This window comes from Condylostylus longicornis, unplaced genomic scaffold (genome assembly GCF_029603195.1).
Source record: "Condylostylus longicornis isolate FDR11 unplaced genomic scaffold, ASM2960319v2 ptg000055l, whole genome shotgun sequence".
Classification (NCBI taxonomy): Eukaryota; Metazoa; Arthropoda; class Insecta; order Diptera; family Dolichopodidae; genus Condylostylus; species Condylostylus longicornis.
In genome coordinates this window covers 8,111,471-8,135,588 of record NW_026578024.1, presented here as the reverse complement: position 1 = coordinate 8,135,588, position 24,118 = coordinate 8,111,471, and the positions used below count along the sequence as shown (strand labels likewise).

Sequence of the window (24,118 nt, the reverse complement as noted above, 5' to 3'; positions counted from 1 at the left end):
GTTGGTTAAAAAGCAGAAAGCATTAAGTCAGGAAACTGTGTTTTGAGTAAAGTCAATTTGAAAAAATCGTAAAATTGTAAAATTAATCAATTAGTGCAATGGGATTGGTCTCTTTAATTTCTGGATTTATAAACTACATTCTGGATTTGCATGATTTTTTGCCACAACAAAGATTATATTATTCTGATTTAATTCATCTATGAAATCCAAATTCTCAAAAAATGCACTTAGTGTTTTCTGCTTTTTAACCGACGATACAATATTGTATGAATTTTAAAATATAATTTGCTCGTGCTTATACAAAATATTAAAATTTTAAAATATTTCAATTATTACATAAGTATATATGTACATATATACAAATTATATTTGTATGAGAAAATTTACAAAAGTGATAATTATTAAATAATTTTAAATAAAAAATAGCAATTCTCTTCGAAAATAAGTACACGTAAACTTTAAATTAATTTTAATTAGTCTAAAAAATGAATCGAATTACAATTTAAAAAAAAAAAGGTGAAAATGGAAGGGATATAGTAGCTAAAATTCATTCGATTTCTAAAATCATAGTCAAAATACTTAAAGTATGTGCAAATTTCTCATGGTAAACCTGTAGGAACAACAAATGACCTTTGTTGAATACTTAAATTGAATATTTTTGACTTGTTAGTCACTTTATTTTAATTTTAATGTTTTTTTTTTGTTGTTTTATTTATAATTTAATTTTATTTTGTTATTTTTATTTTTTTTTTTATCGACGCTCATTAGTTACTAATTGATTATTTGGAATTTTTCTTTCATTTATAGATTCTTCTGGCATGTTTGTGTCTAAGGCCAGATCTTTTGGTAAGTTCGCGTTGAACAATGACGAAAAAGAATAAAAAGAAAATTGAATAAAAAATTTTGCAATTATACAATCGCAAACATAAAAAAACTAATGGTTAATTTCGTATTATTAACACAAGCTACCACCATATAGTTACAAAACTACTACCATAGTTTTACTATACTACCATTACTAAATTATTTCCAATATATGTTAGTATGTACGTTAATTGGAATTGCAACAAAATAACTTTGGATTTAATTGGTTTTTTACATAATTTTAATAATAATTTTTCAATTACATACTAAGTATATTTATACATATAAACATCTACATCTCTATAGACGTGTTCGTTTATAATAACAAAAAATTTGCAAGCGAACTGTGGTTTTCATTCTTATTGTTTTTTTTTTAATGAAATTGTTTGACATGCTAGTATTTTTTTTTTTAATATATTTAATTTGATTAATAATTTTTATTTAATTAATTTTTGTGTTTTTTTCGTTGTTGATTTTTTTCTTTTTGTTTATTTTCGTTCTATTATTAACAAATTAGTTTTATACAGGATATTTTAATAAAATAACAAGTTTAATTGAAAAACACCATGTTTTCCAAATTTTTTTTTTCTCTTAACTTGATTTTAGAAGTTTTTTTTCATAAACAGGCTTAGATAGTGTATCGCTGCGATATATATCGTCATACAGTTTACCGTTGATCGACATATTTATATCGTTGACAAATTGAAACGAAAATTGACACTTTGCAAAAATTTACATTTTCTAAAAAAAAAATTTACTGCTACTTAGTAAAAAAAGGTTTCGGTTTTTCAGTTTTTTTTATAATAACAATTTAAAATCAATTTAAAATCAATTTGAGTTTTAAGCCAACTGTATGTCAATTTCCCTGACTTTTACAAAAGTACTACGTTACTGATGTTGAATTCTATTTATAAGTTGAAATTATTAAATTATATGGGCCCAGGTATATACGCAATTTTTAGTTTTGCAATTACTTCTTGATTGTAAAATTGTTGCGCGTATGTGCAACTATACTAGTGTGTGAATTCAAAATCGATTGCGTTAATCAAAAACTGCAATCAGTTTGTAAAAAACTATAAATTGTTTGATTGCTTAATTGTATGCGATCACAGAGTTGCATATGTGCGCGCTTGAATATAATCCTATATAACACAAATAAGTAATTAAACAGTTGCAAAATTAAAAATTGCATATCAGCCTAAGCCATAACGCGACAGTGTTACAGCAATTTTGGAATTACGTTTTGTAATCGAATAACTATTATTGTAGACACAGGGAACATTTATTTATTAAAATAAAAATCAAATTTTAAAAAAATTGAAAAATTTCGAGAAGAGGATTAATTTATGATAAACCTAAGTTTAAAGTAAATGAGCAGTTTTTTTATTTTTGAATGGTACGAGCCCTTTCTTTTTCATAAATATTTTGAAATATTTAAGAGTTTTAAATGATGGTTCCTTATTATCTTATTAAAATTGTACCTTTTTCAAAAAAAAAAGCGGCTCTAATAATAAATAACTAGTGTGTTAAATTATAACTAATAATGTGTTAAATTAATTAAAAAACTGGATTCAAGCATAAAAGGACAACACCAGTATATGACATAGCGATTTTGGCTTATTTACGTATACATATGTATTTATAAATGCAATATACTTAACTAAGAATCATGTGTTTTTTTTTTAATTAAAAAAAAAAATATTTATTTAACCCGCTCTAATGTTTGGCTTGATAATTAAAAAACAAAAACAATATTTTCTTTTTGATAATAAAAACAAACAACAATACAAATATATAAAAAATTCACATAATTATTTTTTTTAAATATGAAATTAATATAAAATCCAAATTTTGGTACATTTTTTCATTTTAAATTTTTTTAATTATAAATTTTTAGGACGAAATACCAGAATCTGATCCTGAAAGTTGTGGTAATGACGTCGATGGCAATGAAGATGAAGATGATGGTGATGACGAAGATGAAGATGAAGATGATGAAGAATTACAAGATCCGAATGAAACTGGTAATTTTCTATTAGATCAAACAAATGATCAAAGAAAATTAACAGCATTATTTGAGGCCGGTAAGATTCATTATTAAATTTTTAAAATAATTATTTAGTACTACCGTAAGTCAAATTTAAATAAAAACTAAAATAGAAAAGTAGATAGGTATACGAAATTTAAAATTTTTAGAAAAAATAAGTAATAATTAAGAATTGAATATCAATTCAGTTTGTTTGAGTATAAGGAATTTATTTGATTAGGATATTAAGGAATTAATGTAATTGTAAAATCGATTTTTTTTTTTAATTTTTCAATATTTTATGTAGAGAATCTCTCATAGAAACAAGAGTGTCCAATGTATATATGTATATTAATTTGTAATATTTGCCTGAAATACTGAAACTATTTCAGATTTCGCGTCAATATTTGCTATGGAAATAAATTATAATCAAAATAAAAATCAGTTGATCGCTGCTCAAAATTTTTGAATAAAATTAAGTGTTGCCGTTTTACATCTGATGAGAATAGAGTAATTTCTATTAATATTCTACTAAGATATCAATAACAACACAAAAAAATCTACTAAAAAAACTCATTTTAATTATAATTCGTCTTTTTGTCATCAATTAATTCACAATTATGGAATATTGGTGCTATAGAAATTTACTTTTGATTATTTCAATCAGACTTCTAACGTAAATAAATTTATTAATAATTGATAAAAATTTTTCGCAATTTCTCCCTATACACTTGCTCATATCACTTTTTTTATATTTTTGCCTCTGTATGTATGTATGTAATATGTGTAATATAGTTTTATATAATTTCAATCGTGACTGTATAATATTGCACAAAATATCAATAAAATTTCGATATTGTTCTTGGTTTTCGAAAAAAAAATGTTTGTTTTCATTCTTCTTTTCATGGCTGCCAATGACTCATACTGCATTGCATTCAAAAAATAATTGTTTGTTCATATATATTTTTTTTTCTCTTTTATTCTACTTTTACTATATAAAAATGTTATTCTACTTCTACTATATAAAAATGAAGCCATTTATTTTTTGGCTTCGCCAGTAAAAAACAAAAAAAAAAACAAAATTTTTTTTTCTGAATATTTTTTTCGCTTTTTTATTATTTTGATATTTTCAATTTAGTGATATGCATTGAGTCGACACGGCTTTTACCTCTTTCTTTGTATACCTACTTACTTTGTTTTTTTTTTTTTAGCTTTTTATTATTATAAAAAGGACTTTCCAGTATCACGTGCAATAAAGGTAAAGAAAAAAATTGAAATACCTTAATTTTTTTTTTGTCGCGAATTCGTGGCGTCTCGTTTTTTCGTTATTCTTCGTTAAGTTGTGATCGAACAACAACAAGAAAAAGTAATTCCAGAAAATTTTTACTATATTTTTGTGTTTTATTACTCGTATTATATATGTATATCGATATCTCTCTAATTATGTATGTATTGTACATACTTACGTGCTTAAATATTTATAATTTTCCCTATATACCTATCTATTTATGGATTTATATAGATAATGCATTTAAATATTATGTACATCAAACATTTTTCACCCCATTTAGAATGAAATCGAAAAAAAGGAGAAACTATTTGCGGACGTGATATACATACATAGATACATGCATGCATATGTATGTATGTATTTACTAAAATTTACATATGTACATATGTATGTACATTATGTACTTTCTACTAAAAGCTTATTGCATATTATATAAATTTAGTGAATAGTGAAAATGGAATTATTGGTGGTGGTTAATACTGGGCCATAGAACATACATTTATATGTTGTATGCAGGAACATATGTATGTATGTATATTATATACGAATATGAAAACATGTACATATATGGATGCAAGTACATATTATATAAAAAACATCTTTATTCAAAATCTAGCTCCAAAAGGAATACTCCAGATCTTGTATTCGCTATACTTATGTATGCACATACATATGTAAGTAGGTTTATTTGAGTATAGTTGTATATGCGATGAACTTATGTTTATGTCACAATTTTAATGAATTAACTTGCTACTTTCTGGATTTAATGCTCATTGTTCAGAAAATTTCCAAATAAAGTTTCCAGAAATAGAAAGAAATTACCAGCTAAAAGTCTTAACTTTTTTACTTTGAGCTTTAATTAAACATTTAACTTTAAATAAAGTAAATACAATCTTATACTTAGTTAATCCAAAAAAACAAGTTTCACGGTCCACAAAGTTTGAATTCAATTCATGGTTTTTTTTTATAAGACTTAAGAATATAGAGCACCTAATTTTCATTTTTGAATTAAAACCGAGAACAAAACAGAAATTTAAAGAGTAAAGTGAAACCTAGAATAACTACGAATATTTTAAATAGATACACAATTTTTTTATTAAATTTTCAAAAAAAATTATGTAGATTATGTAGGTTTATATTGAAAATTTAGGAACTAGAATTAATGAATCCTGAAATTAAATTATAATTCATACTGTATAAATATGTATAAGTAACTATCTACTTCAAAAACACTTTATAACTTTAATGCAGAAAAGCAACTAACATAGAAAATATACAAAAAAACCCATATACGAGTATTAGCTATAATTTTAGTTAGATTAATATTGAAGGCAAAACAATATTATAGAAATAAAAGTATGTAATTTTATTATATTTAATAATCCTTTGGTTTTTTGTGTTATTATATCTCTTTAATTATAACCAAGCCTTACAAAAATTTATTGTAAAGTGCACGCAATATTTTTATTACTATACACAGAAAAAAAAATTGATAAGAGAAGGGTTAATATTGAAATAGAAAATTATTTTTATTTTACTTACTCTTTTTACATACTCACCATCATTTATGTAATTTTTTATTAAAATTAGATCATTCTTCAGTTAAAAGTTGAACCATTATGTTACATCTTCTTCTTCCTTAATTACTATTTAATATGGATATAATGTACAAGGAATTGAGATAGTTTAAATAAAATGTAATTAAATATAGTTATAATTCAGAAAAGTGTTTATATTTATTATTTTATATTAGTACATATTCAATATTAAATAATTCAAAGAAATTAAACTTTAAATATTACATTATGTACATAACGTAAGACCTTATAAAAATTATTTACTCTGATCTTTAATCATTTAAAATTTCAATATTATATACTAATTTTTGAATAGCATAAATATATATTAATTTCAATTATTAAAATAATAAGTATTTTCATATTTATTTTCCAACACAATTATACGTGTAATCGATAATACAGTTACAAATTATTTTTCATTTGAATATTTCTAGAAATCCAGTTTTTCATTAAATAAAGTTACTTATTCTGTTCAAAATTTTCGATTTTAAACTAAAATCAAAATCAACAATTGAAATTTATTTTATTACACAAATGCCAAAAAATTTTCACAATATACTATCTTTTTAACATTATATCTACAACTGCTGACATCTGTTGGCAACATTAAAAATTATAAAAGAACTCAAAGCGAAACAAATATCTTATGCATATTATAAGTTCAAAATTCTTTTATTTTTTTTGAACCTAATGCTAACACTATTAGTAATTATTAATTAACTTAAAAATAATTTATAAAATTGTAATTAAAATCATTTTCCAAATTATAATTTTGGAGTTGATATCTGATGATCTAGATGATTTTTTAAATTCAATTCAGTACAAGTAATATTTAGGCCGTTACCCCAATATGTCAAAGATTTGACGATCATGTTAATGACGTCATTCACTTGACTTTGCAAATGTCAATCATCCGAAATTAAGCAATTTTTGCAATTGACATTTTAAAAAATTATTTAAAAACACTTAATATCCATCGAATGACGATATTTATTTCCAAAAAATTATCATTTTTATTTATCTACTTAAATTAAATTAATCAAAGAAATAATATTTAGAAATTAAATAATAATTGTGTTAAGTAAAAAAATAATCGTGAATATATTCAAATATATATAAGTATATATATAAATGATATGTAAAATGTAATTTTTTAAAAAATTTAAATTTTATAAAATGCACAAAGAAATATATTTTTAGTGTTTTTTTTCATTATTTATGAATGAATAAATAAATTTATTTTATTGAAATGTTGGCAAAGATCCAAAACGAAAGAAACAAAACAAAAAACAATTCATCAATACAACAGAAAACCTTCATTACAAAAAAAATATTCCCAAAATTGTTCATTCATTCATTTTATTTAATAAACATTTTAATTACAAACATGTTTTAATTTTTCGTTTTTTCAAATGTATAGCAGGCATATGGCTATTTTTGGTATTTTAGTTAAATTTATTTAAAATGTAATTAAATTAAAAAAATTCTCTGTAATTTTGTGTAAGATAATAGGAAAATTCTTTAATGATATGCTCGCATAAATAATTTATAAATCAAATAAACCTATCGACGGTTTCAGATAAAGCTATCGTACTCAAAACCATAAGTTTTCGATAGAGCAAAAAAAATTTCTCATTTTGATATAATAAAAATATCGCAATGAAATAAGAGGGAAAATATTTCAAATACTTTTTTTAATAGATCCAGCTAAAAATTTAATTATTTCATTTTAATTAAACTATTTGAAATTGGAATATTCCAAATTACCAAAAAATGGGAGTTTATACTGTAAGTTGAGAAGCAACCGCGAAGTAAATAACATTTTTAGTGCATTTATATACTAAAATTAACTTTCGAACAACTTAGAACAAAAGTTATTCAATATTTGTGAAATTTCTATCGAAGCTAGGGGTACAAAAATTTATAGGTACATGAATATGCTGCTCTAGAGCATTTGCAGAAGCAGGGAAAACTGCTTTATTGCAAGGCTACTTAGAATAGTGATATTTGGAACTGTCGAATATAAATTTTAATATTATATTAATTTTATTTGCAGACATATTTTCAATCGAATAAGTAGTTTAATTAAAATATAAAAAACAGGCATATTGTAACTATAATTAATTCATAATTTTTTTAAATACCTAGATAAATTTTTAAAAACATTTCTTTTGCCCTAAATATTTCAATTAAATTTATTGTATAATTATGTTTTTTTTTTGTTTTAGCCAATGAAAAAGCACCCGTTTGTTTAAAAACAGCTGCTCTTGCAATTGATGAAACAAAGCAAGCATTAACAAAAATGCGTTGTTCAAATAGTCCTAGAGACAAAACGTAAGCACCTTATTACATAAGAATATTTTAAGTTTGGATATTTTGATTTAGTTTATTTTCACATTTTTCATGAACTTCATTATATTTCCTATGTTTTTCTTTTGTCTTTTTTTAGAATTTTTTCTCGTACTTTGATTGCTGCTTGTACAGACAATGATGTTAATACTGTAAGACGTTTATTAGGTAAAGGGAATATTGACATTGATTCAACTGATGATGGAGAATCATTATTATCAATGGCTTGCTCAGCTGGTTATTATGAACTTGCACAGGTACAGTAAATTAAATAACTATTAAAATAAAAATTTATATATTATAATATATATTTTGCTTTCTATATCTTATACAAATTCTTTATTTTTAATAACAATATAATAATAATAATAATAGTAATAATAATAACAATAATAATGATAGATAAAAAAAACATCATAAACAAATAATAAATACATCACCTTATTTATAAATAGAGGACCTTCATTACAATTTTCTCTATTAAATTTCTTATTTTTTTTATGATCTTTTATTTTGAATATAATATGTACATAATTATATGTACTTGTATAGAAACATTTGGTTCCATGTAAACACATACTCCTATTTTTCAATATAATCTGTGAATTCTCTTTGTTTGTGACCATAAAATTCTTTTACTCTAAACTTTCTACATGTTTGTGTAGAAAATGCCAATTTTATTATGAATGCCCTTTAGATTCCAGATCACCGTAAAAACTTGGGCATCATTTAAGAATAATATTTTAACACTAATTAATTAAAGCTTTTATCTTAAAAAATCCAATAATTGTCTAATAATTATTTTATTATAATTTTATACTCTCTTTATGAGAATTTTACAAGATTAATTAATAATTTTCTGAATCTATATTTTCCGAGATCAGTTGAATTCTCTGTTCTCGCTTAATTTTAAATATGATATAAATAATATATTTTAATACAAATTTGTATTTCAAGTTTAATTTATGTAATTATATATTTTTGAATTTTTCTATTGAATCATTTAGTTTAAAATTGGATATAATAGCTTCTAAACTGAAATTAATTTATGGCAACCTATCACGTCCTTGAATTCATAGTAATTTTTATATTTTGGTTCCATATTAAAGTTCTGCACTTCTTATAAAAAACTTATATATAACAAAACACTAATAATAAGCCATTTATACAACAAAAACGGTTTTAAGAGCTTCTCAAAAACTTATTTTTACATTATTTAAATATAAACAATTACAACAAAAATTTCAATTGTTTATATTTTAAGTAATTTTACTTATTTTTTATTTATTTTAGGTTTTATTAGCCATGTCTGCCGCTCAAGTTGAGGATAAAGGACAAAAAGATTGTACACCTCTTATGGAAGCTGCGTCGGCAGGTCATTTAGATATTATAAGATTACTTTTAAGTCATAATGCTGATGTAAATGCACAATGTACCACTGGCAACACACCTTTAATGTTTGCATGCGCTGGAGGACATGTGGAAGTTGTTAAAGTACTATTATCGCATGGAGCTCATGTTGAAGATCAAAATGAAAATGGCCATACTCCTTTAATGGAAGCAGCTTCAGCTGGACATGTTGAAGTAGCAAAGGTAAAAAACAAATATTTTCTAATCTTCTATTAATTAGTTTTGTTTAAAAATGATTAGAATCCGAGATATGACATTTTAATTTATCTTATTTAATTTCTAAAGTTAACATTGAAATTAAAAATACGAGATATTTTAAATAATGATATTTTTTGATCTTATCTGATTTATTCCTTTTTTTGAAATTTTTATTGATTTTGTATCTGTAAAAAACTAAAGTATATTCAATTTTACTTAAGGTTTTACTTGAGCATGGAGCTGGTATTAATACACATTCAAATGAGTTTAAAGAGAGCGCATTGACCCTAGCATGCTACAAAGGTCATTTGAATATGGTTAAATTTTTATTAGAAGCAGGTGCTGATCAAGAACATAAAACTGATGAGATGCACACTGCATTAATGGAAGCTTCAATGGATGGCCATGTAGAGGTTGCCCGTTTGTTATTAGATTCGGGTGCTCAAGTAAATATGCCAACCGATTCATTTGAATCTCCTTTAACATTAGCAGCATGCGGAGGACATGTTGAACTTGCGACGCTTTTAATTGAACGTGGGGCTAATATTGAAGAAGTTAATGATGAAGGTTATACGCCTTTAATGGAGGCAGCCAGAGAAGGGCATGAAGACATGGTTGCTCTTCTACTTATGAAAGGAGCAAATATTAATGCTACAACTGAAGAAACTCAAGAAACAGCTTTAACTTTAGCTTGTTGCGGTGGTTTCACTGAAGTTGCTGAGTTTTTAATAAAACAAGGAGCGAATTTGGAACTTGGTGCTTCAACACCTCTTATGGAAGCAGCCCAAGAAGGTCATACTGAATTAGTGCGTTTTCTTTTAGAAAACGGGGCTAATGTTCATGCTCAAACTCAAACTGGTGACACCGCTTTAACACATGCCTGCGAAAATGGTCACACAGATGCGGCAGAAGTTTTACTATACTACGGAGCTGAATTAGAACATGAATCAGAAGGTGGAAGGACACCATTAATGAAAGCATGTCGCGCAGGCCATGTCTGCACTGTAAAGTTTCTTATAAGTAAAGGAGCGGATGTCAATAAAGAAACAGCCAGTAACGATCACACTCCCTTATCTTTAGCATGTGCCGGAGGACATCAAGCGGTTGTTGAACATTTACTCAAGAGTGGGGCAGATCCTTTTCATAAACTAAAAGATAATAGCACAATGTTAATTGAGGCTGCAAAAGGTGGACACATACGCGTGGTTGAGACTTTATTTAAATATCCACAATTTTTACAAAATCACCAAAATGAATTACAAGCTAGTAATATATCAAGTAATGCAGCAGCTGCCGCTGCTGCAGCTGCAGCAAATGCTGCAAGCCAAATACAGCTATCATCAATGAATTTGCAACAGCAAAAACAATTACAACATCAATTACAACAATTAGCTGCTCCACCTGGTTTACATGAAGTTCCTGAAGCTGTGCGTGTTTCAAATCAACAAATATTTCAACACCAGCAACCACCATCGCAACAAACACAAATGCAACAACAACAATTTCAACCTGGAGATCTTATAGACGATCAAATAATTGCAAATACCACAGCTGCTGATAACAATGGTTTTGTAGGATTAGTGGACACATCGGCTGCAGTAGTGGGTGGTACAAGTGGTAATTCAAGAACATCGCAACAAGAAGAAGCTCTAATTGCTAAAATGCGACTCTTTCAATTACATGCAGGTTTTGAAGATGGTTTAGCTCATGGTTTATCACGTACTCAACCAGATGTCTTAAATCAAATAATAAATAATGTAAACGCATCGAACACAAATAATAATGCATCAAATGCAACAAACTTAATACAACAAACGACTAACAACAATATTAATACTGTTACCGCAAATCAATCAAATAATTTGATTGCATCTGGTACCAATAACAATAATAGTACTTCAGTATCAACCGCGACATCAATATCGACAACGAGTAAACAAAAGAGTGTTTTACGAAAAAATCGATTACCACCATTATCATTCGAACTAAATTTAACGAGTTCAGAGGCTCAACAAGTGCGCTCCCAACCATTGGGAGAAGATGACAGCAGTTCTTTAGGTGTAACAAATGTAGCTGCCAATCTTCCAAATATTAATCCAAATAATTTAATTGTTGGAAACGATGAACAAATGCCGCAGCAGCATCAACAACAGCAACGACGTAAAATAATGGAAGAATTTCAAAAGGTAAGGGAATTTAAGTATATATATTTAATATATATATGTTTATATATATATATACATATATTTAAGTTTGTTTATATTTGTATATTATGCGTATTTATTATTTATGCCAAACTCTAAAATTAAAATATATTTCAGAAAACTAATATTCAACTTGTTTGTGAAGGGAATGGTCCCCCGCCATCACTTTTACCTTCAGCTTACGTTGATATAACAACCGCATCTACACAAGGTAAGATTTTCTTAATACATAATATTTAAGGGTTTTAAAATAGGATATCAAATGATTTATTCATATTTTTTATTTTTACAAATACTCGTTTAAAATAAACAATAAAGTACACTAATTTTTTTTTGAAGGAAAATATTTTTTTTATCTCTTCATGCTCAAAAAATATTTTTATTTAATTATTGTTTTATCCTGTATTATGCTCGCTGCTTAGGGATAATTTGCAATACTGGCGGAATGAATTTTACGCCCTCCAATGGGACACCCATATTTGGAGCTGTTCCAAATGGAGCTACTCAGCAGATGCAGCCAGCTTCGCTTGCCACTTTTGCTGCAGGCAAGTTTTTATAATTAATACACACCATAAAATCAACAATAAAATATTACACGAGCTTTGATTAATATTGTATTATAAGCCCTTTACCATTCTTACATGTTTTTATCAAATTCAAAATTACTTACACAGATTTCCAAAAACATAAAAAGAATTGTTGTAGTTGATGTAGATATTCAAATTAATTAAAAATTTATGGATATGATTATATTTAATATATTGATTATACATTTACTAGAAAGTGAAATTCGTTCTACATGCTCCTAATCTACAAGGAGAATGTATATAAAATTTTACTACTAAGCTCTGCATACTAAATGTATACAGAGCTTAAGCTAATAATTAAGGCCAATCTTTTATTATTTAGTTTTATTTAACAAAAATATAAAAATAATAATGATATTTATAAATAAAGCTGTATCAAATGCGCCCACGATCTTCTCTGGAACCGGTTCAGTTGCTACAACAACATCGACACAAATAACAACACCATCTGAAGTATCCCAAAGTACTGCAATAAGCGACAGGCCTAAAGTAAAACCAGTTTCTAAGAAAGACGCCAAGAATTTGAGAAAATATGCTGCTGCAGCTCAATTGCAGCAGCAACAACAACATCAGCAACAACAGCAACAATTGCAACAACAACATCAACAACAATTACAACAGCAGCAACTTCAACAACAACAACAGCAAATACAAAATCAGGCGGTAATTGATTGTTGGTTAACTGAATGTATTGCATATTAATTTATTATTTTATCGTAGCCCTTGCTAATGACTACTGAACCAAACAGTTTTCAGCAGCAACAGCAACATACCATAGGTCAAACTATTAATGTAAGTGGTGGAGCTATTAGTAAATTACAACAGCAAACTCAGCACCAACAACCACAAACTCAGCATAACCCAAGCGTTATATCTATTCCAAAATCGATGCAAACCGTTATTGATAACAATGGAACACAAAATCAAATCCAGCAAACAACTTTGCATCAGATACCTTTATCTCAATTAGCTAATACTAAAAATACTTCAGTTCTCCAAAATACATGGTAAGTCTAATATAACAAACTTTATATTTCTCTCAATAATATTTCGATTTCTGTTTAGTTCCAACAGCAATTCAATTGCTATATCGTCTGCAACTGGAAGTGGTTCCAATTTAGTTAGCGCTTCAGTCGTTCCGACTAATGCTAATACAACTCCTGAAGGTTTTAAACATTATGAGGAAGAATTAAAAAGATTAGCTTTCAAAAAAGAGTATCAGTGGAATAAAAAAATGTTGCAAATTTTTTCTCAAATATCAGATGATCAGTTAAATCAACTACCAAAAGTAGTTCAAGGTTTCATGATGGGTTTAAGATTGCAACAACAAGCACAACAAACTCAACAACAATCTCTCGAGCAAGAACCCCAAGAACAAATTCAATTACAAGCTGAAGAAAAACAGCATCAAGATGATTTACCAAAATCGCCTACTTTGGAAACTATTCCTTATACTGATTCAAGTAATAGTGGTGTAGTTTCTAATATAACTAATACGCTAAATGCTGCTATTGTTGCTTTTGAAGCTTCTGCAAATGCCCATAATGTGGAAGATCATTCAACAAAAGTAGTTTCAAACAGCGTTATGAATGAAGATGAAGAGTTAACTTCTATTGAACCTATTTGTCCTGACGATTCTTTAATGATTGCTGATGAGAAACAACAGCTTCAAGATCAGCAAGATAACATACAAGATGCCCAACAAGAACAACAAGTGATTGAGGAAATTGAAGACGTTGATGATGAAGAAGAAGGCGACGATGCGGAGGACGACGACGATGAAGTGGATGATGAGGAAGAAGATGAAGATGAAGAAGACGAAGATGAAGATGACGTAACAGAAGATTTTCCAACTAAAAGCAGAAAATTATCTCATCATTTGGAAAATTTAATTTATTCTAATGTATCTTTGAAAACGGGTGATGCTGCAGATTTTGTCGATATTTCTCGTGCATTAAGAGATGCAGTTCATGATTTTCGCCCTGAGTTAAGTTCAACAGGAATTGTAAAAGTTCTACAACCAAATAACAATATATTACAACACAATAAGGCAACTGTTAATCTGAACAACGTAATGCAACAACAATTCACTATTGGAAAATATCAGGGTATGTTATAGAAATTGTAATTCTGTGATAGATTTCATTTTAAGTTTTTTCTTAGACTCATTTACAGCGCAACCCGATGAACAGTTCCGTTTATACCCCGTTGAAGGAGCTGACGATGAAGCAATTGGTGATTGTATTTATCCTTTGAGTGAATCTTTGGAAGGCTTTACAACTGATGCAGATGATGCTACGAGAGATCAGATATGTAGTTACGAATTGGGTCTTGGGGAATGTATGGAAGAATTCTTTAACGTTTTCCAAAACGTGAATGACCCAGCTTTTCACGTAATTTAACTTTTGTTTTAAAAATTAGATTTTTTTGTCAATATTATTTTCGATAACACAGGAATTAACATCGAATCTTAATTGCTCCGAGTTTGCTGAGTTTGGGATTAACTCATTTTGTAAGACTCGCTGGGCTGGACAATGGGTACAACAGCCACAAAGTCAAGATATAATGACTCAGGGTGCTTGTATAACTGAAGAACAACAGCAACAGCAGCAAAGCGAACAGCGTCAAATATTATTAGACCAACAAATGTTGCCGAATCGATTATCAATAGAAGAAATGCAAATATATAATCAACTTCAGGTAGAATATAAATTTTTTATGTTGCATATTTTGATACTATGTTTTTTTGTTAGAATCAACAAGCCACACTTTCATTGGTGCCCTTACAATCTGATGAACAGCAACCTCCTAACATTGGAATTCAAACACTGCCACCATCATCGGTTCAACAACAAACCATTAACCAAAATAATACAAATGTTACATTACAGCAAGCAAATGGTTTGCACATACAACAAACTCAACAAATGCAACAACAGCAAGCACAGCAATTATTATCTAGCCTTTCTAACGAAGCTCAGCAGGCAAAATTCTTGTTTAATGTTGATTCCGATAAACCATCGCCGTCTCTTCAACTATTATTCCAACTTCCACCAGTTCAACAAGGCCAACAGCAGCAGCCAGCTGCAATAATTACAGCACAACAACAGCAGCAACAGCAACAACATCAAACCGTAATATCAACCAATCAGGTAATTGAAGATTTTAGAAGCCATAATATAAATTTATTTAAATAACTTTGGTGGATTTGCATATAAAAAATTTTTTTACAGCAACAGGCACTACTTGCACAGCAACAGCAAAGTTTACAGCAGCAATCGCAGTTAAATTTAAATCAACAACAATGCGTCCAACACGCTCAAGTAAGTTTAGCTAGACTAATATTCTTAATGAGAAAATTTTATTCGGATTAAAAAATTGTTTTTGTAATTATTTATGTAAATTATAGCAAGTTCAGGTAGCGACTCAAACACCACAACAACAAAATATACCTGGAAATATGATAACAACCGGTACAACGCAGTTTTGTGCTACGGTAACGCCTACTATGGATGGTAACGCTTTAAATATTCAACATAGTCATGGTTTGGCAACTGGTACCACAGGGGTTGGAAAGTCTAGCTCATCAAAAAAGACTCTTGATAAAATATCCAGAAAAGACAGAAACAGATACACTGTGATGCGCCAAACTCCTGCCGGCAGTCAAGGTAAATTCTTGTCTAATGCAGCATCAACAAATTTTAACATCTTATTTTTTTATTAAATACTAATTATATATTATATCCATAATAATGTCGAATCTCACTTAAATTCTGAAACATATTTGATCCATCTTTTTTAATATAGCTAATACTACAACTCAACAATACACCACTCAACAGGCAGGAACAATTGCTACTGTTACGCAAGATAAAACTATAGATGTTGATTCTGAAACTGATTCGAACCATGATACAGCATTAACATTAGCATGCGCTGGAGGTCATGAAGAGCTTGTTGAGTTACTCATTAGTCGTGGTGCAAATATTGAGCACCGTGACAAGAAGGGTTTTACTCCTTTAATACTTGCAGCAACTGCCGGACATGAAAAAGTTGTTGATATTTTGCTAAAGCATGGAGCAGAACTGGAAGCTCAATCAGAAAGAACTAAAGACACACCCCTATCGTTAGCATGTTCTGGTGGCCGATATGAAGTGGTTGAACTTTTATTAAGTGTTGGAGCTAATAAAGAACATCGCAATGTATCTGATTACACACCATTAAGTTTAGCAGCAAGTGGGGGCTATGTAAATATTATCAAACTGCTTCTAAGCTCTGGTGCTGAAATTAATTCAAGAACTGGCAGTAAATTAGGTATCTCACCATTAATGCTGGCTGCAATGAATGGTCATACTGCTGCCGTAAAACTTTTGTTAGATATGGGTTCTGATATAAACGCTCAAATAGAAACAAATCGTAACACTGCTTTGACCCTTGCGTGCTTTCAAGGTCGTCATGAAGTAGTTAGCTTACTTTTAGATCGAAAAGCAAATGTTGAACACAGAGCTAAAACAGGCCTTACACCATTGATGGAAGCAGCTTCAGGTGGATATATTGAAGTAGGTCGGGTATTACTAGATAAAGGGGCTGATGTTAACGCTGCTCCAGTTCCTACATCACGTGATACTGCCCTAACAATAGCTGCTGATAAAGGTCATTTGAAGTTTGTCGAGCTGTTATTGTCAAGACGAGCTGCAGTAGAAGTAAAAAATAAAAAAGGAAATTCACCATTGTGGCTAGCAGCACACGGTGGTCATTTGGCTGTTGTTGAAGTTTTATATAACCATGGTGCTGACATTGACTCACAAGACAACAGACGTGTTTCGTGCTTAATGGCAGCATTCCGAAAAGGTCACACAAAAGTTGTTAAGTGGATGGTGCAACATGTCACCCAATTTCCGTCTGATCAAGAAATGACTCGTTTCATAAGCACAATTAGTGACAAAGAGTTATTGGAAAAGTGTTACGATTGTGTAAAAATAATTCGTGCCGCTAAAGAAGCACAAGCAGTTAAAGCAAACAAAAATGCGTCTATATTGCTTGAAGAATTAGATATGGAGCGAACCCGAGAGGAAAGTCGACGTGCTGCGGCAGCACGCCGTCGTGAGCGTAAAAAGAAAAAGAAACTTGAAAAAAAAGAAGAAAAACGTCGTTTATTAGAAGGTATGTGTTTTTATTCAATTTCACCCATAAAAAATATACACTTTATTAGTCATTTAAAAAAGTATTAAACATTTATTAAATGTTATAGAAATTGCTTATTAAAGATTATTCTTTTAATTAATTACAAAAAGTTAGGTTTCATTTCAATTGAAAAAGTATTAAAAATATGGCAAATTATAAATTGGAAAAAAAAACATTTGATTATAAAAAGTTTATTAAAAATTCCATTTCTCAAAATGAAAATATAGTGTAAAACTAAATTTATTGTCCTTTACTGGTTCTAAAATAACATCATAGCTACTAGTATGTGGTTTAAAGTAAAATGATTTAAATTTAGAAATATTGTATCTCGTGATAAAAACTTATGAAACTTTTTACAAAATTTAATGATGATACAATATACTATTATAATATTATATATATTAGAGTATATAATAGTCTATTGATGATACTTAATGGTTCGACAATAGTATAAGCAAAAAAAATAAAAAGAAAAAAAACTAAATAATTTTGAAAACTAGTAACTTTAATTTTATATTAGAATTGCTAAAAGGGCAAACATATAGGTTTCAATTTGCTATTTTAGAGATCCCAAAAGTAAAACATGAATCAAAAGTAATTATAAGAAATTATTGACAACTATTTAATTATTAAAGGTAATAATCCAGAAATGGAAGATAACGCGAATGGTGAAGACAAAGATGATGACAAAGATAGTGAAAAAGAGGAAGAAAGTGATAAAGAAGAAGGCAATGTTGAAGATGTTCGAAATCGTGAGGAAGGAGATTCTGGAATAGATCAAGGCTCTTGCTCTAGTAGCGATGTGAAAGCAGCCGCTGTTCAAAATGATAAACCTAACAAGAAAAAGAACAATAAGAAGAAAAATAATAAACAACAACAAAAGCAAGAAAAAGAATCGACCTCTTCAAAGGAAAAAGATTCCAGGGCATCCAGTAGTCCAATACCTTCAACAGCTGCGCAACAAGATGATTTGCCATTAAATCAATCCAGCCAAGGTAAAACAAAAAACAAGAAACAACCACAAGATGATACAGCAAACAGACTAAGCAAAAAAGAGCAGCAAAAATCAAATGTTACTACAAATGAACCAAAGAAATCTGTTCAAGTAGATCAGCAGAAAAAAGACGACTCAAAGAAAAAAGAAGTTTCAGCATTACCTAATAACAAAGACTCTTCTAAACAAAATAGAGAGAAGGAAAAAGAAAATGTAACTCCAAAAGAGGAAAGTCATCAGCAAGTAAGCAGTAATACGCATCATAGCGCGGTACCGAAACCACAAAGTAAAGCATTAACCGACAAAAAACTTAATAACGAGAATTACCAAAACTTTGTACAACCACAATATCATCAGCAACAACAACCTCAACAGTATCAACAAAAGTCGCATGGAAACGAAACTCAGCGACGTTCAATAATATTTTCTCAGAGACATGTTAATGAAAAATTGGATGAAAAATCAATTTCTGATCATACCTCTATTAAATCAAGCCCAAATAAACCACTTCAAATAAGTAAACGTGGCGAAGATGGATGGAAAGAGGTTATACGTAAAAGCTCTACACAAACTCCTGGTTTAGCCGAAATTCCTTTAACAAGTACCGCTACTTCCAGCAGCAGTAGTAGTTTTGGAACTAACAGTAGCACCGTTAGTACTACTAGTAAACCAGTAAATGAAATTACTTGTAAAAAAGTTCAAGTACCAGTAAATGCTATATCTCGAGTCATTGGTCGTGCAGGAAGCAATATAAATGCTATTAGAGCCACAACTGGAGCTCATATTGAAGTTGAAAAGCAAAATGGTGGAAAAACACAAGTTGAACGATGTATTACTATTAAAGGCCTAGCTGAAGCAACTAAGCAAGCTCATATGCTAATTACAACTTTAATCAAAGATCCTGACGTGGATATTTTGCAAATGTTACCAAAAGTAAATCCTAATGCCACTAAACCTCCTCCACCATTAATGGTCCCATTCACTTGGGAAAAGAATCCGTCTAACAATAGTGGGCAACCATCGGCTTCATCTGCTGTGTTTGGTGGACCAAGTAATATGGCAAATAATTCGGCAAATGTTTCATCAAATACACAAAAGCCAGCCAAAACAACAACTCTCATGAGTTCATCGATGTCGAAATCTTTAACAACGACTGCTAATATGAATAAACCTTGTAAAACTCAAATGTCTTCAAATAATCAAATAAAGGGCAACACTTATATGGGAAATTCTTCTAATTCAAGATCCTCAACGAATCAGTCAAATCGCGCATCAACCCATGATTATTCTTCTTTATCACAAAATAAAAGAAATAGTGGCGAAAATTTATCAAACACAAAGACAACAATGTCTTTTACAAATGCTGTTATGTCGTCCAAAAATTCTCAATCAAAGACAAACAATAATATTGGTCAAGCTACATTTGCAGCCAAATTGTCATCGGGGGGCAATCAACATTCTGATAAAAAGAGTAACACTGGCCAGCATATTTCAAATCAAATGTCCGCAAGCTTTAACTCATCGCCAAAAAAGAATTACAATAGCGCAAGCACGTTTGAAGTTGGTACATTTGTAGTACCGACAACTATGGCTCAGCCACGCAAAAGTAATTTTTTTTTCAACTTTGTTATATATATATACGTATAAAGTAACAGCATTATATTATGTTATTCAAATCCTTTTAGGCAATGTTGGCTCGTCTCATCAAAGTATAGCATCATCAAGCAATTACGGCATGGATAATTCTAATATAAGTGGTCCAAATACTCAAGGAAATTGCGGCACAGGCCGATCACTTACTCCTATTGGGCATCCAATAAATTTAAATAACCGCACAGTTTCTTCGTCACCATCCTTCGCGGCAGCAGCAGCCGCTGGGACTATGTCAATGCAACAGCACTACCAAAACCATCAAGGTTCAAATATGCGTAACATTGTGGGTGGCGATTCTATGACATCAGCATTATCGATTAATACATCTATGGGTGCATCAGTGTCTGCCAATTCATCTCTCGCAATACAACCCTCATCCAGTGCTGGCATAGTGTCACAGTTACATAGTTCATCTGCAAAAATTAGTCATGAATATACTTTATTTAATGATTCTTACCAAAGTCAGTGGGAGTCTAAACAAATAATGTACAATAATAGTTCTAATGATACTTTGCCGAAAATTGACGCTTCTAAGGCTCCAGGATACAATCGGGGCAACGTAATGAGCTCGCCAGTCAGTTCCAAAACGTCAAGCAATTCAACAACACCACCGGGTATGGTCAATAATAATGTTGGCACTATTGGGCAGCAGCCAAATCCAAATATGTTATCAAATGGTAAAATATTTATATTAATAAAAATATGTAATACATGGTAATATGAAATTTTATACAAAAATTTTATAGTTTCGTCAATGTCACCAGGCAGTTGTGCTGGTTCGCAATTGTCTAGTAACTCAACAAATTCGTCTCAAAATCAACAAGTTCAGCAACAGCAGCAGGTTCAATCCAACACTAACATCGATATAGTTTCTAATAGTAATGTTATTGGAAGCAATGCAAATTCCACTGTTGGAACGAATGACATATCAAATATTTTGAAACCGAACACGTCACAAAATATTAATGTTCCACCACCACCACCTCCAATTGGTTCGTCAGTGTCAGGCTTAGCTGTACAAAGACCATTGAATCGTCAATCTCAGCATCCACCAGTGGAAACGAATAATAACACTACTAATAATTTCGGGCCAATCGGTCCAAATACAAATCGGACTGCAAACATCAGTGCAAGTAACAATGATCCAACGCAACACAGTTTAAATCGAACAAGTAGCGCTTATTATGATCAGATGAGTTCACAAGTAAATTACCAGCAAGACAACTTACAAAATCAATTTCATCCAAATTACAATACTTCTGCTACAACGAATCCGCTACATATGTCGCGGTTGAACCCGAGGGCATCAGTTTTCTCAAATAAAGCAAGTCAACAGCAACAACAATCTCAGCAACAATCTCAGCAAATGTACCAAGGAGGTAACGTAGGCAATACTGGAACTGCTGGTGGTTACCAGCAAAAAATGGCTCCTGGTCCGATAGGTTCGCAAGCTCCAGGTGCTAGTGGCGGAGGTGGTAGTAATTCAGGTTTGTACAATCCTGCGCCTGGGCGACCCCAATCCCAACCTCAAGTTGGTTCTAATCAAAGATGGTATCCAAGCAACGAATATTCCAGTTATATGTCAACATCTCGTGACTTATTAGGTTTGGATAATGGTATTGGTGGAATGGGCGCGGGCAACTCACCTGCTTCAATGTCACCAAATAATCAACCAAATGGTATTATGACCCAGCAGCAAGCTGCTTTGAATCAAGCATCTCTGGCGCCTCCACAGCATCAACAACAAAATCAAACTCCATGTCCTCCTCAGCCAATTTCAGACGATAATAGAAAAATACCTCGCCCAATTGGAACTGAACGAGCAAGCTGGAAACATAATATTTACTCTATGGATGACATGAATACTCCGCAAGTTCCCATGAATTTAATGGGAACTGGAGCTAACGCTGCTCTAGGTGGAACTTGTTTTGGGCCAAATTTAAACACAAACATGGGAAATTTACCTCCCTGGATGATGGATAAAACTCAACATCAAACACATCAAGCAATGCAACAACAACCGCAGCAACCACAACAGCCTCAACAACAACTAAACTGGAACAAAAATCAACAACATACAAGATATTATGATATAAACCAACAACAACAAGATCATTTTCATGTAACTATTTTTCAAATTCTACATAAGTTTTTCATATTGTTTAAAAAGTAAAAACTATGTTTCATTTTCCTATTAATATTTTTAGTTGCCATTAGATTATAGCGTACCACCACCGAATGTCACTCCAGCTATTAATTTGATGCCACCATATCAGTACGCTCAACTTCCAGGAAATTATTTACCAACCGTAGATTATCTACCAGATAAAGTTGAATCATGGGAACAAAACGATAAACATGTAATTAATAATTTCTTTTTGTTTTTTGTAATTTAAGTTAAATTAATTTGTCATTTGGTTACAGGGCTGGTCAGCTAGTTGGACAAATTAAAGTAAATAATTAACAGAACATACTTGAATTTAGTAATACCTACAAGATACTTCGTACGACAAATTGAATATTGTGGGAAATTTGAAATCTAATATACTTATTGATATGTCTAAAAATTTATATATTCATTAATAATATATATACATATATATACATACATATTTTTTAGTTAAGTACTATAGGATTATTTCTTTTGTTTAAAACTAGTGAGTTTAAATCAAATACACCTTTTAAATTTTTTTCAATCAACTACAGTTTAAATTTATAACAGTCCAAAATAACTGCTAAGATATTGTTAGGGTTTTTCTTTACTTTTTTTTTAAATTCATTGTTTTCTTTTGATATTACATAATAATAACACTTGAAATACAAAACATAAAAGAAGAATTAAATTTGAAATATAATTAAGATCAATTATTAAAAGTCGGATGAAATTGTAACAGGAAAATTAATCTGTATAATTATTTAAAAAAATATAAGAAAAAAAATTAATTTTTCCTTTTGCTGATAATTATTTTCTTTGCTTTCTGTTCAAAATTTTTAAACTTTGAAATATAGGTGATGGTAAAAAATGTCATTGCTACCAATTTAAAAACAAACTATTTTTCCAATACTTGATATTTGATTTATAAAATCGCGAAGGAAATCTTAAATGTTTCAAATAACATTGAAATTTTATAATTGAAAAATAAAATCGAACACTTCAAAAAAGATTAATTTCATTAAAAATCTGTCATATTGTTTTGTATGTATTCGATTTCCCATATTGAATAAAAATAATGAAATATCAATTTTTTAAAACACACAATTTTTTTTTTTCATTTTTGAAATAATCTGCTTCGAAGCTATAAAAAAATAAATAAATTTAATACTAGTAAAATAATAATTATTTTTCATTACAAACTTTTAAAAATACATATTTAGATTTCATTAAAAAGATATAACTATACAAAATTGGTCATTAAGTGTGAAAGATCTACTGTGGTATGTAACTGAATAAGAAAAAATACATTTGTTGTGAAACATTAATTTAAATGTTTTCTTATTTTATTGTCAAATCATACAAATTGCAGAATATGGACTAAAAATTTATTTACTTGTTATAAAAAATAACTAAACGCAAATGAGGGATGATAAATTGTTTACGATTAGATTACAAAAATGTATAAAAAACAATTACTTATTTTTTTGATACTGTCAAAATATAAAAAAAAAATTAACATATTTGTAATCTTGAAATACATATGTATAAAAAGAACATTATTATATACAATATAAAACTTAGATTTACAGAAACAATGTAGTAATAAAATTAAAATAGACAGCT

At 29.3% G+C, this 24,118-nt stretch overlaps 1 protein-coding gene across 6 annotated transcripts in view; it reads left to right on the top strand.

The window, feature by feature from the left end:
* The window catches only part of LOC129611903 (ankyrin repeat and KH domain-containing protein mask), a 61,046-nt gene extending 37,464 nt beyond the window's left edge, over positions 1 to 23,582 (top strand). For 2 of the 6 annotated variants that reach the window (XM_055525322.1, XM_055525323.1), the window contains exons 4-25: positions 808 to 846; positions 2,762 to 2,948; positions 7,990 to 8,095; positions 8,211 to 8,367; positions 9,404 to 9,703; positions 9,940 to 11,904; positions 12,040 to 12,133; positions 12,345 to 12,467; positions 12,880 to 13,172; positions 13,230 to 13,516; positions 13,575 to 14,617; positions 14,673 to 14,902; positions 14,964 to 15,209; positions 15,263 to 15,661; positions 15,743 to 15,832; positions 15,919 to 16,177; positions 16,317 to 17,672; positions 18,329 to 20,293; positions 20,373 to 21,017; positions 21,087 to 22,462; positions 22,548 to 22,700; positions 22,765 to 23,582. In XM_055525322.1, coding sequence (XP_055381297.1) covers positions 808 to 846; positions 2,762 to 2,948; positions 7,990 to 8,095; positions 8,211 to 8,367; positions 9,404 to 9,703; positions 9,940 to 11,904; positions 12,040 to 12,133; positions 12,345 to 12,467; positions 12,880 to 13,172; positions 13,230 to 13,516; positions 13,575 to 14,617; positions 14,673 to 14,902; positions 14,964 to 15,209; positions 15,263 to 15,661; positions 15,743 to 15,832; positions 15,919 to 16,177; positions 16,317 to 17,672; positions 18,329 to 20,293; positions 20,373 to 21,017; positions 21,087 to 22,462; positions 22,548 to 22,700; positions 22,765 to 22,791 — 11,340 coding nt within the window. In that variant the 3' untranslated portion in view covers positions 22,792 to 23,582. The remainder of the gene's footprint in view (positions 1 to 807; positions 847 to 2,761; positions 2,949 to 7,989; positions 8,096 to 8,210; positions 8,368 to 9,403; positions 9,704 to 9,939; positions 11,905 to 12,039; positions 12,134 to 12,344; positions 12,468 to 12,879; positions 13,173 to 13,229; positions 13,517 to 13,574; positions 14,618 to 14,672; positions 14,903 to 14,963; positions 15,210 to 15,262; positions 15,662 to 15,742; positions 15,833 to 15,918; positions 16,178 to 16,316; positions 17,673 to 18,328; positions 20,294 to 20,372; positions 21,018 to 21,086; positions 22,463 to 22,547; positions 22,701 to 22,764) is intronic. The other 4 variants (XM_055525326.1, XM_055525325.1, XM_055525324.1 and 1 more) reach the window with 4 other exon arrangements.
* The last annotated feature ends 536 nt before the right edge of the window (positions 23,583 to 24,118 follow it).